The sequence below is a fragment of the Protopterus annectens genome, chromosome 12.part0 (genome assembly GCF_019279795.1).
Source record: "Protopterus annectens isolate FY-2018-M chromosome 12.part0, PAN1.0, whole genome shotgun sequence".
Lineage (NCBI taxonomy): Eukaryota > Metazoa > Chordata > Ceratodontiformes > Protopteridae > Protopterus > Protopterus annectens.
The window spans coordinates 895554184-895568542 of NC_056746.1; the positions used below are offsets into that span (position 1 = coordinate 895554184).

The following is a 14359-nucleotide window of genomic DNA, read 5'->3' on the forward strand; positions in this document are numbered from 1 at the left end:
GCCCTGGAAGAGTCATCAGCTGGATTTTATCGAGTGACAGGTGACCTGGGAATTGGACCTAATCAGGGAAAGAGCTGAAGCCTTCCCATCAGAATCAGGAAGGTCGCAGATCACCAAAGTTACCTGAGAAAGAAGAGCCAAAACATACCTGGTCATGTAGGTTAGGTAATTAATAGCCCTAAAAGACAAGGTGGCAGCAGTATATACTTTTTTACCCAGCCTTTCCATACATAGCTCTACTGTCCTTATCCAAAGGAAGGAGATTAGTATATGGCAAAAGTTAAAAGGCTTATCACATTAAACTGAAACCAGTGAAGGATCAGCAGAAGGCACTCATACAAACATTTGCAATCTTCGGAGCCAGGGGCTGAGAATCAGGAACTACACAAGCAGCTGGAAAGGTGTCCAAAAGGGCTGCCAAAATAGGAGAAACTGCGGACATCTTAGAAGACTTCATTTGTAAAAGCCCATAATACCTTTTTTGAATGTCAGAGACCTGGGAGCAATCCCACTAAAGTACGCTATTATATCCCCAAAGGATAATTCTTCCAAGGGGGAGTGTGGGCTCAAAGAATCTTCTTCCTCTAAACCATAGTCTATAGTGGAAGGAATTATTGAGACATAAGCAAAGAATTCCTCTCCAGAGTCCAAGTCCATATTTGAGGAATCCAGTTCCCTAGGCCTCTTAACAGGAATGGAAGACCAGGGATGTTGCCCATATCCTTACTTGGATAGGAGGAAGCTTCTCTGTTCACCAGTGAGAGTGGGGAGCTTTGAGCAGCCTATCTGTCCCTGGAGGAGTGGTCTCAGCCCTGAAACTAGTAGCTTATTGGCCGTTTTGGGTCAATTCCTATCTCTTTCAGTTTCCCTGCTTTAAAACCTGCATTTGCGTGGTTTTGCACAATTTTGCGCATAGCGCAGCATCGGGCAGCACCGCTTAAACGGGTTTAAACTATTCCCGGCTCCACAAAGTCTGCTCTTCACTTTTTCCCGTAGAACTGTTCTAAATCTCAAAGTAAGCACTCTATTTTCATTCTAAAGCCCTGCAGTTGCTCGTATAAGTAATCTTATAAGTAAGCACTAATAAACTAAACCACTACACCCTCTTATACTCCCTTTAAGTACTTGGCTCCCTATTGGTCCTTTTTGATCAGTCAAAAAGTAGTTCCTTATACTATTCTGGCATGTCCAAAAGTCAGTTTCGGGTTTACTCTCCAGTCCAGCTGGTGAATCTGGGAATCTTGAGGCAATGTTACAACTGCCTTATGTACACAGACCACCCTCTCCTCCTCCCAACAAGCTCAAATATATGTGAGAGATGCAACTATATAGCCAAACTGGAGGGTGAGCTCTCTCAAACTAGTGCTGGTGCAGTCAGTCAGGAGGAGAAGGTAACCACACACACCACAAATCCAGTCTCACATAGACCTATCGCAACAGCAAACCAAACACATAAACACACAAAAACATACTTGGAGACTCTAAATAAAAATCTGCCCAAGCAGCAGAGACCTCCAAAGCAGACATCCAAGCAACTGCTACCCGACAACAATACCCACGTATCACATAGTTCACAAAGTCAGTGAGCCACACAGTCACAGCCCTTAAGGCTAAACAACATACCTAATACACTTATAATAGGTGACTCTATTGTCAGACACACTGACGTCCCACTCACCAGGCTGAACAAGGAGAAGGTCACTGTAAGCTGCCTGTCGGGTGCCAGGATCCGCCACATAACACAAGCACTAAGGTCACTCCAAAGCAAGTACAAATATGACTCCGTCATTGTCCATGCTGGTGTGAATGACTTGAGACGTACCTCCCTGGATTACATAAAAAGAGACATAGAGGAGCTCTCTGATCATGTAGCCCAGGCCGGTATGACCCTGACCATGAGTAGCATCTTACCCTCACCAAGAATGATTACACAGTATAAAGACAAAATGATCAATTTTAACAATTGGCTAAAGTATTGGTGTCATTCAAAGGGGATCCAGTGTCTGTCAGCCTGGGATGACATGCTCGACAAGCCACGTTGCTTCGCTAGGGACGGCTTGCACCTGTCACCCCTGGGCTTTCGAATACTGGCTAAGGCTCTTGCCACCACCACAGTGCCTTTTTTAGGCAAGGCTCAAAAGACAAACCCATCTCCATACACAACACAAGGAAAAAGAAACTAAGGGTAATGCTGCTCAACGCCAGAAGTCTAAACCTCAAGATGCACGCACTCAAGGCTCTCCTCTGGAGAATATCGATATCTGTGCAGTAACAGAAACCTGGTTCAAGGCTCCCGAGAGCACCCCAGAACTACCAGGTTATACCTCATACCATGCTTTTCGGCCCCAAAACTCAGACCGAACCACAAAAGGAGGGGGAGTATCCATATTCATCAAAGATACCCACACATCCAGGTTAGTGGCACTGCACAAAGCATCGGAGACCATCCATGTGTAACTAACAGTGGGCAAAACTGCCTTTCAGTTTGTAGCCTGCTACAGACCACCCTCCCAAACTCAGGAACCCCACTCGGCTTTCCTGAGAACACTGGAGAATATGAAGGTCTCTCCAAGCACCATTATATTGGGTGACTTCAACTACCCAAATATAGACTGGGAGCACTACTCAAGCCCCAACACCCTCCCCCAAATGTTCCTAGAATTTATAAACTTAAATGCTATGGAACAACTGGTCACCACTCCCACAAGAGGAGAAAACATATTGGACTTGATCATCACCAACATGGGGACTCTATGTTCCATACCAGAGGTATACCCCTAATTGGTAAGATCTGACCATAAATTAATCTCACTGGATATCCATATCCCGTCCCCACCCCCAGCCAAGGAAACCACGGTGAAGAACTTCTCAAAAGCAAACTTCACACTTCTCAAAACCGAGGTGGAATCCTGCAAATTCCCCGGGCCAGTGGAAAATACGGCCCAAACCGCAGAATCCTTTACAAACGCATTCTATGGACACCTACAGGAATGCATGGATCATGCTATCCCAAATAAAGAAAAAGACTCACTCCTCCAAAGGCAGGAGACCTGTCTGGTGGACCCCAGCCATAAATAAGCTATACAACAGAAGGAGGAAGCTACTACATGACAGAGCAAAATCCCAAAAAGGGAAGGCATCTCTGATCAGTACTAGCAAGAAACTACGATCCCTCATAAAATCATCTAAGGCCAGCTTCGAAAGAAAAATTGCACAAGACACTAAAGATAATCACAAGGCCTTCTTTAGTTATGTCAGGAACCTGGGTGGCAACTCCCAGATATGCTCTGAGTTAGTGCAAAATGACAAAAAATACACTGAACCCACAGACATTGCCAACATCCTGGCAGACAGGTTCAGTGCAAACTCCCCCCCCCTTCCCCCCCAAAAGAGCAAATGTCTATCCCAACAGAGTGCAGCCTCCCTGACATCACAGATGCACAGGTGAGAGCTGCCCTCTCCAAAGGAAAAAACACAGCATCAATGGGACCAGATGGTGTCCCGGGCTGTGTCTTACACGAGCTCCAAGAAGAACTGAACCCTCACATAAAGTCACTGTTCAATCTCAGCCTTACTACAGGATATGTACCCAAGAGATGGAGTACAGCAACAGTGGTCCCACTCCACAAAGGTGGTGCCACAACGGACCCAGGAAACTATCGTCCTATAAGCCTGACTAGCCTGGTCTGCAAAGTTATGGAGCGCATCATCATGGAACTCATAAACAAAAACATTGGGAACCTCCAAACACTGGATCCTACCCAATTCGGCTTTGTTAAGGGCAAATCCTGCCTCTTGAACCTGGTTGACTTATTTGAAACAGTCACCAAGGCCATAGATGAAGGGAAGGTAGTCCACTAGATGAAGGGAAGGTAGTCCACACAGCCTACCTGGACCTAGCAAAAGCCTTCGACACAATACCCCACTCGGGCATCATAAATAAGCTCACCAGCTTAAATATCAACCCCTATGTCACAAGATGGGTTGCAAACTGGCTCAGGGATAGAACCCACATGGTCAGAATTGCAGGTGCCATGTCAGACTCTAAACCAGTTACAAGTGGCGTCCCACAAGGCTCAGTCCTGGGACCTCTCTTGTTTGGTATATATTTCTCTGAGATACAGGCTAACACGGGAGGACTATGGCTGACCAAGTTCGCAGATGACTGCAAACTGGGTGCCATAATCGACTCGCCGACTGACACAAGCATCCTCCAAAAGAGACATGACCAAAAGCTAAATGCCAAAAAGTGCATAGTCATCCCCTTTGGGAAAAACAAAGTGCCCACAAATTACCACATAGGTGGTAATCCATTAAGTACGGAAGAAGTAATTAGGGATTTGGGGACCCAAGTAGATAGCAATCTCTCCTTTGACAATCACATTGCCAAAGTGGTTAGAAAGACCTTCGATATAGCCCACCTTATCACGAAAGGGTTCACATCTAGATCAAGAAAGGTCATTGTGCCCCTCTACTCATCACTCATCAGGCCCATAATTGAATACAATGCCCCATTTGGGATGTACCTTACCCGACACCTGCAGCAACTGGAAAGACCCCACAAGTATCTCACCAAGAGGATCAAGGGACTCAAACAGATGCCCAACGCAGTTAGGCTAAAGAAACTCCAGCTCTACTCAGTTGCTTACTGCCTACTCAGAGGCGATCTGTGTCTGACGTATAAAACCATGTCCAACCCAGAATTAATGGACATGCTCCACCTCAGGAAATCCAAATCCCTTAGAGCTACACACTCCAGGGACTTAAACCTCAGCACAGAAATAAATAGGACATGCTGGAGGGACAGATTCATATCCCAGAGGCTCCCCTCTGGAACAAAATCCCAATCCATGTTAGGCAGAGCCCCTCAATGACCCTCTTCAAGAGAAATCTTGACGAGTGGATGGGAGATCATAGATTTACCCCTGGGATCTCTTCTGTGTCCCTACTAGACAGAGGCACAGTAAACTAACCTTAAAAGGGCTACCTTCTGTGACCTACTATACAGAGGCACAGTCAACTAATCTAAAAGGGTGGCGAAAGCCAAACACACTCTGGTAGGCTTATAAATACCCTGGGGCAGATAGCCTAGTATCAACCCATGAACCAATGAACCTATGAACCTATGACTGACACCACTTGAGAAGGCTTCAAGGCCAGCAAATCCTTAAACAGACCCTGAGTAAAACCCTGCCACTCATGTTGGGGATCTTTAAGAACAGGGGCAATATGTTTAGTTTTTTTGCTTTTTATTGTGGCTGTGGTGGTGCAGCGTTTAGCGCTGTCGCCTCACAGCAAGAGGTTCTCCGGTTCAATTCTCAGCTGGAGCACCTTCTGTGTAGAGTCTGCATGTCCTCCTTGTGGTTGAGTGAGTTTTAAAAAGATATGCAGGTAGGTGCATGTGTGTATGTGTGTGTGCTTTCTGTGAAGGTTGGGCATCGGGCTAGCAACTCGACACTGTAAAAACACCACTGCCAATCAATCTGTGGACCGGTGATCCGCTGTGGTGACCCCTAACTGGAAAAAGCTGAAAGACATCATTATTGAGCAGGACATCTGCCTGAAGAACTCTCAGTGAGTCAGACCCTTTACAGAATTTGATAATCTTAGTAGGAATGTCTTTCCTCAATAAAATCAGAGAAATCCCCCTCGGTCCCTCAGAAATAATCAGCCAAAGTTCCCCCCTCAACGTCCGGAACAGACATCGGAAAAGCCTCCAAGGATGTGCGAAAATTCAGATCTATGCTAGCCTCTGACATGGTCGCAGCAGAGGTATCCCAGGCAAACACTGTACAGTCTTCAGGGACTATACCATCTTCTAGACAGAGACATCTGAGGAGGATGGACTGCAACCTAAACAGGCCTAGTCATTCTGGCCTTCTTCTTCTTAGCTGACGGCTGACCCTCAGGATGGAAGGATTCTGCCATAGCAGCCTAAGCCAACATCTTAAGTCATTGGTCCTCAAGGTATATCGATAGGAAAGATAAGCAGCTACATAGGGTCTTAGGGACAAACACTTGACAGCTGGAGCACTGCGTATGGTAGTGTGAAGCATATAGGCAAGAAAGACATTGGTCACGATAGACTTTATAGGAAATCTACCTCCCAGACTGACATTTTCCCTTCTTGGATGACATGAATACAAGTACACATTCAGACTGGTGGCAAAGAAGTTCTGAGTGCTTGCATCAGCATGTCACCTTTATGACATATGCTTACGCAGAGAGCATATGTGTGACATACAGCACCTAGAAGATCTAAAGGGTCTGGTATACTGGCCGGAAGTTGGTCTATCCTTTGCAGGAGATTCCTTATGTAAAGAATACTGCATCAGTGATATGGAAGGACATCTTGACAATACCTACTTGAACAGGCACATAAATGGGGATGGAGGAATGAGGCTGGGAAGAATAAGATCTAGCAATTATAAAGGACTCTGGCAATGGCAAGAACAGGGGTCCTTATGTCTTGTACAATGTCTGAACAAATCTATTGACCATACCAAGTTCCCATGCACCCAGATAAAATAGGCATTTGTGTCCAGTGAAGGTGGGGGTGGGGGGTTGCATATGATTCACAAAGACCACCATTATGAATGACAGGGAAATAACCAATGCATTGTCGCAATACTTAAAATATCTATCAGGCTAACAGCACAGAAAAAATGGCAACTAAATAAAAATAAACATAAAACACAAGTGATTTGACTCAAACATTTGTGCTTTATAATTAATGAGTTAAATAACCCGCGGTGGTGGTGCTGCGGTAGCATTGTCGCCTCACAGTAAGACACTGTCCGGTTCAATTCTCAGCTAGAGCGTGTTCTGCATGGAGATATGCGTGAATGGGCGTACCTTCGTTGAAGGTTGTATGTCAGGGCTGGTAACTCGACACATAAAAATCAACTACCAATGATTAGCGGACCGGAGTTCCGCTGTGGCGACCCCTACCCGGGAAAAGCCGAAAGACGCAAAAAAATTAATGAGTTAAATACAATGTTACATGTATGCATTTGTTGAGGTGCCTTCTGACACTCAGCTCAGAATTAAATGACAAGCTGCAAATGCCTGTCTCTCAATAGCTGGGTATTCTCTCCTGCATTACTTTGTTTGTGGGTTTGTCAATGTACAGTCATCAGATAAAAAATAAATAAATAAAATGATTCAAAGCCTTCTTTTCTTATCCCAAACTGTAACGCCTAAACAATATTTTTCAGTAAAAACACCAAAAAGAATAAGTCATTTTAAAGCTACTGTAAGTAAAACGAGAGGCAGCACTGAAGAGATAAACATTTACAGGAGTGAAATGTCAACTAATAAATTCTCTGACTGCAGCTTACAACACAACATCTTTTAACTGAAAAAACACACACGGTTCCCAAGCCAGACTTTTCACAGGTTTCTAAGTACTTTTTTCTACTAGTTAAGTTAAACTGAAGCTCTGAAATTCTTGTTACTTTAATGCCATCTTGGTAGGTTCTGCTTCACGTAATTTGTAAGGTAATGCTTATACCAGTTTCCGTAAAGTGATGAAAACACAGTGACAATAAGCAATAGAGCTGCACTTCAGAGCAGGTTAGAGTGCATGTCACGCTGATACAAAACTGGTGTTCTGTCAACACAGCTGTAGCAATCACCACAAACTTTACATTCAGGAACCAAGGAAAAAACTAGTAAAAATGAAAACAAAAAATTGCAGGGCTTTGATTCTCATGTGACTACAACATAAATCATGTAATATAACAGTAACATACACAGGTACAAGTAAACAGGGCATCCAAAGACAGTCACTGAAGTTTTCTAACATCCTACCCTTCTGAAAGAGCAGAAAGAAATGAGTGCTAATCAAGCAGAAGAAATTTTTTTGCATTAGGCTTTTAAACAAATTTAAAGAATCTAAAAATATTAAACTTGTAAGGAGTGCAAAACTGGTGCAAGACCTGTTAAAGGGTGTATCCTAAACTATCAACGTTTTAAAAGATTTACCAACGAAAAGTCTTCGATTAAAGGTTGTTTGTGAAGGTACCTCCCACTCCCACATGAAAAAATGATATGGCAATGAATTTCAAATTAGTTTATATGGTGGACCGGTTGAGGGCCTGTTTGGAAAACAATGTACATTTCCAATGAAGTACTGTATACCAGAATGAATCATGCAATTCTTAGCTGTATACGGGAAGCACATATATGTAACATTATTAACTGCAGTTCTAAAGCACCTTCCTGGAAAAAGGTGTCGAGTATTGTGCATACATGTATGTAGTATACCCCTGGACTCGAATACTATGCGTAGTTCAGTTGACTATACTGAGAGTATGTATGTTTGTACAGTTTGGCATCAGAGTAGTGTGCGCACTTTTACTGTAAAGTCCCTGATGTATGTGTAGTGCATACTGTTTGCCTGCAGTTGCAGACACTATACTGATAGTACAATGTGTGTTTGCACAGCTTGGTGTTGGACTACTGTGTGTACTTTTAAAGTACATTCCTGTACTATTATGCAGGTCTGAAGAATGTGCTGAGAGCACAGTCTCAAGAGTACTGCATGCATTTCTGCAGCATCATCCTAGAGAACTGTTTGCAGTTATGGAGACCCTGTTGAGAGTAGAATGTGGTGTGATTCTAAAACGTGGTCAGTGAGTACTGTGAACTTCTGAAGGACAGTCCTGGAGGAAGTACTGCCAGTAGTTTTGAAGACTACTGAGAATATAATGTTAAATCTCAGAATACTGTGTATACCTTTACAGCATTGTACTAAAGTACGTGGCAGCTCCAAAGACTGTCCTGACAGTACGAAGTATGATTCTGATGTTTAATCTCAGAATATAGTGGGCATGTGTGTCACGTCATCCTTGAGTAAATCCTCCAGTTCTGAAATTTGTACTAATATAAAAAGGTAAGACTGAAACTTGGTTTCAGACTTGCATGTGTTTCTATACATACTCTCGGGGTACTGCCAGCAGTTCTGGAGAATTACTGACAGCAAAAATGTGTAGTTCTCATGACTGCTTTCTGCAGTACTACATAGACTGCTGCAGTACATTCTAGCAATACTGTCTTTTGTGTTAGAAGATGTACTGAAAATATAATGTACGACTCAAAAGCCTGGCCTCAAAGTAATATGTACTTATAAAGGATATTCCAGTAATACTTTGCAGCTGAATACAGACTTGGAAAAAGTACTAAATAATAAGTAATAAACAAGCTAGCAACAAAGGAACAAAGCAGCAATGAACAGGGATTATGAGGACATTAACATATATGTAGTAAAAGACAAAGACAAGACAAAACGGAGGCTTATCTTCTGCTGAATAACTGGCCTTAAACCTATAGCTAAACTAAGGCTTCTGTTTCACTCATCTTCTTTTCATATTTAACTTGTTTTCAAATCATTTCCCAGTTCATGCAACATACATACTACAGTAACAAAGACAGGGTGCTTTGGTTCATGGTTTGAGAATACATTTGCTAATTTGATACCATTAAAAATTGTGGGATACCATGAAATAAATGCTAAAACAACTTGTATACAAACAGAAAAATGTAGCTTAGTACCTTATATTGATTTCTATAATATAAAACAGTAAAAACTTTTCTGAAATGTGTATGAAAATTGTGCTCTTAATTAATGCTGCTATCTTACACAGAGTAACTGAAATCTGCTGTCACCTGTAAGCCATTATCACACGATATGTAACAAACGTACAAATGGGACAAAGTAAATACTGAAAAGCATAAGTCAGAATATATTTAGTAAGACTTGAAGTAATTCACCCTGGTGTTATAAAATACACATGGCTCATCAATTAATAATGGATGCCATCAAACATAATAAAATCTGATGGATCAACACATTCCGCCCCCTGACTGCCATGAGTCTGGAATAAATAAGTGCAGACTTGGGTTGAAAACATGGTAATATGGAAGGAAATGGGTCTACTAAATTTCAAAGTTTCAAAACGTCGAATTTCTTTTGGCTGTGACCATGAGATTGAAGTTTTTAAACTTCAAACCGTTTACATGGAGACTGCCAAACACAGCGGAATGGTATATTTAATGCTTTCCTCACTGTAATGCAATTTCGGAGTTTGAATATTTAATTAGCAGGGGATGTGGTGGGTGCAGTGGGCTTGCTCGCCTTGAAAAAAATAAAAAAAATATATATTTTTTTGTTATTTTTTATTTATATTTCGAAGTTTCAAAACTTCGTTCTTATGGTTGAGCTCAATGTTTTGAAACTTTGAAATTTAGAAGTAGACCCAAGGAAATTGGTGCTGGGGTTATTGTAGGAAGCAAATATCACCAATTCCATTTTTTTTTCAAATCTAATTACAGTGAATATAACTAAAGAAACACAACTTTGAAGGATTTGAACAGATATGTACAGGCTGAACATCATGAAGGAGCTAATGTTCTGCGCTAGTTAGTTACACCTATGGTTTATCAGCGTCTCCCTCTCACCTCTTCACAAATTCGTTCCTTCTGTCTCTCCCCACCCCTTTCTCTCTCTCTATCTCTCTCTTTCACATTACTCTATGCTACGTCTCTCATTACTCTATGTTACTTTCTTTGTGATCAGAAATGCTGCTGAATGGATAGCAGACATACCTCCCAGCCTTCAATATGTGACTGCAGCTGTTCCAGAGCCTCCAATTTCTCCATCTGCCTTTTGGTCTCATTAATATTTGTGCAAACTGTTTTCATTGCCTGCAGGGCATTTTGGACAGCAGCATGATCTGGGTGTTTAGGAGGAGTCCTCTTCATTAATTCCTAGGGAAAAAAACATATGCATAAATGTGTCAAGTACAGACTTGAAAACTTGCAGTTAGACCATATATTTGTCAAACATCAAACACAAATTACTCTATTCTGTTATTGTAACAACAAAATAACACACAGGCATGCTAATGTACTACAGTGTCTATTTCGGGTCTCTCACACAGCTCCCTCCCCCACTACAGTTGCTACGCACTGGAATGGTTAGCTATTCCAGGGCTAATATAGCTATCATAGCTTTGCGTTAACCTAACATTACTGTAACTGTGGCATAACTACATGCAAGAAAGTACAGTTGTATAAAATATTATCATAACAGTAGATTTCCTTTGCTTCACTGCTGCAGTATTCCTTACAGTAGGGTTCCCCTAACTAAGGCAGCCCAACATCAGGGTAGTATACCAAAGCCTTAGGTTGTATTAGGGATGTTGTAAGTCACACATACACTCCCAGTGTACAGTGTAGGGCATAAAGGTGACATACCATCCTCAGAAGTGAAAAGTCCCAGGAGAAAGAACAGTACAAGGAGAAAAGAGGAACATGTGCATCGGGAACGAGAAATAAACAGGGGGAGGAAGGAGGGAGCAAATACTGCGACAGTGAAGAGAAGGACATCTAATGTTATGGTAAGATTGTACACAAATGTACTATGTCCTTCCATATCACTGTTGCAGTATTCCTTACAATAGGGAGACTTCAAAAGCTCAGAAAGAAAGTTGGAAAGGGGAAGGCCCAGCAGAGTACTCGATAAAGCCATGTAGGATAGCCCTAGCAAATCCAGCTCTAGCCCTGGAAACTACATCTAACTTATAGTGCTTGTTAAAAGTATGCACGTAAGTCCAAGCAGCTGCCTCAAGGATGGAGATGGTAGCCAATCCTTTGAAAAAAACACCAAAAGAAGCCAGAGCTCTGATAGAATGAGCCTCAACAGAAGAATAAAGGCTTTTCCCATGAAAAGAGTAACAAAAGGAAATGGCCTTAGATATTCATGATGAAGAAATAGTTTGCTTAGAAACAGCCAAACCTAAAGACCTAGGATGAAAGAAAACTAAAAGTTGCCCATAGTTATGAATGGCTTTAGTATTATCCAAATAATATCTGAGTTGCCTATGCAAATCCAAGGTGTGAAGAATCTTCTCACTAACAGACTGCGGTGAAGGGAAAAAAGTGGGCAAATGAATAGACTGATTAAGAGACAACTCATTAATCACCTTGGGCATAAAAGAAGGATTAGTATGAAGAGACACCCTGTCCTTAAGACAAACTAAAAAAGGAGGAAAAGCCAGAAGGGCCTGCAGCTCAGTCACCCATCTGGCTGAGGTAAGGGTCAAAAGAACAGTCTTCCGGGAGCAATGCTGTAAAGAAGCTAAAGCTGCAGGCTCTCAGTCAATTTTTCTAAGACAAAATTAAGGTCCCAGGAAGGAGGAATAGGTTTGCTGGGGGACCTAATATGAAGGATGCCTTTAAGGAATTGTTTGATCTGAAACCTAGATGCCAGAGGCGTTGTCAAATGCAGACAAGCAGAAATGGCTAACAGGTGGGCTTTAACAGAAGAATATGCCAACCCAGCATTCTGCAACTCACAGAAATAAAAGAGAACCAAAAGAACATCCACAGAAATTGGATCCAGGCTACAAGAAAGACACAAAACAGAAAATCTCTTCCATTTGGGGAAATAAGTTTTCCTGGTAGTGGATTTTTCTGGTCTGCTGCAGAACTCAAAACACATCCTCAGAAAAAAGGTCCCCTAAAAGAGATCAAAATGTTATCACCCACAATGTCAGTTGAATAGGGGACAACTGGGGTTGGATGAGATATCCCTTGTCCTGTGTGAGTAGGTCTACCCAGTTAAGTAACTTGTGATTAGTGCCCTTCGCTAAATGCAGAAGAAGAGGGAACCAATGCTGTCTGGGCCAAAAGGGAGTCACCAACAAGATTACGGAAGCATCTTGTTCTATCTTGAACAGCACCCTTGGTATGAGAAGAAGGGGAGGAAAGGAAAAAGAATCACCACTTTACAGGAAAAAGAAAGGGTGTCGAACTTCCAAGCCAGAGAACATGGGACACTAGTGCAAAAGAGAGGAGGCTGTCTGTTCAGAGGGAAGGCAAAAAGATCTACCTGAGTAGTACCTCATGGTGGACAATGTCCAGAAATACATCTCTGTGAAGCATCCACTTGTGAGTCTGTGTTACTGACCTGCACACAGTGTTTACCACAATGTTCTGATTTGAAGAAATACAGACAACCTGAAGAATCACCTGATACTGAACAGATAGATTCCAAACCTGAAGAGCTAGTCTGCACAAGAGGTAAGACCATGTCTCCCTTGCTTACTGATGTAGCACATCACTGTGGTATTGTTTGTGAAGATTTTTTGGGGTCTGGTAGGAAAAGAGAATGGAAGGCCTAAAAGCCCAAGAGAAGAGCTCTCATCTCTTTGATATTGATATAGTCCTTCCTTTAACAAAGAGACTAAAGGCCATAAACCTTCAGTGGGCCAAAAGTAGCTCCCCACCCTTTGTCTGAGGCATCTGAAAAGAGTTCCTGAGTGGGAGATGGATGCTGAAAAGGAAGCTCTGGTTTGAGCGACAGTTGATGAATCCACCACTGAAGGTCTACCTTGAGGCATAAGAGAAGAGGAACTGGAAAGTCTAAAGGATGGGAATGTTGAAGCCAGACTGACTTTAGGAACCGAAGTCTGGCCAGAAAAAGCATAGGAATGGTGGAAGTCATGTATCCCAGAGCCCTTACAAACTCTCTGGCTGTAATGGAAGCCAGAAGAAGAAGTGATTGAAAGAATGCAATCAGAGTCAAATCCTTGGGAAAGGCAGGGATGCCAACACTGGAATAGTCTGGAGCCTGCACCCAAGATAAACATGATCCTGAGAATGAGTCTGGAAGGAGTTTTAGAAATTCACTGTAAACCACAGGCTTTGCAGAAAACAAACAGTATGGTGAAGATGTTGAAGCAAAATCTCTGGAGAGGAAACCTGAATGAGCAGATCATCCAGATAAGGAAAGATCTGTATTCCCCTCATCCTGAAGAAAGCAATCACAGAAGAGAGGCATCTGGCAAAGACCCTTGGGGCAGCAGAGAGGGCAAAGGGCAAAGTAAAGAACTGAAAATACAAGAAAGCAATGGAGAAACAAAGATTTCCTGGAAAGGGAATGAATAGGAATATGGAGATAGGCATTCCTGAGATCCAGAGAGACTAGGAAAGCCTGAGGAAGAAGAAGAGGAAACAAGGTTTGCAGTGATACATTCGAAAGGAAGGAACCTTCAAAAAAAGTGTTGAGCTGGGAAACATCCAGAATGGCTCTCCAGGTGCCTTCTTTTATGGGAACCAGAAACATTCTGGAATAAAATCCCCTCCCCTTTTGAGGAATCAAAACTGCTTGGATGGTTCCTTGAGACAAAAATCTCTGAAAAACATCCTGAAAAAAGGCATCTGTTCCTGAGGAGGTTGATGAATGCCCAAAAAGGGGAAAAAGGATTTCCAAACTATGTAATACCCTTGAGGAATGATGGATAGAACTCAAGAGTCCTGAGTGATCTGTAACTAGTTTGGAAGGGATAGGGAA

The 14359-nt window shown here is 42.4% G+C and overlaps 1 protein-coding gene across 1 annotated transcript in view; it reads right to left on the bottom strand.

Moving 5' to 3' along the window:
* Nucleotides 1-14359, bottom strand: part of PREX1 (phosphatidylinositol-3,4,5-trisphosphate dependent Rac exchange factor 1) — a 2105011-nt gene that overhangs the window by 1106055 nt on the left and 984597 nt on the right. The window contains exon 6 of the mRNA XM_044089931.1: nucleotides 10609-10770. Within this exon, the coding sequence (XP_043945866.1) occupies nucleotides 10609-10770 (162 nt within the window). The remainder of the gene's footprint in view (nucleotides 1-10608; nucleotides 10771-14359) is intronic.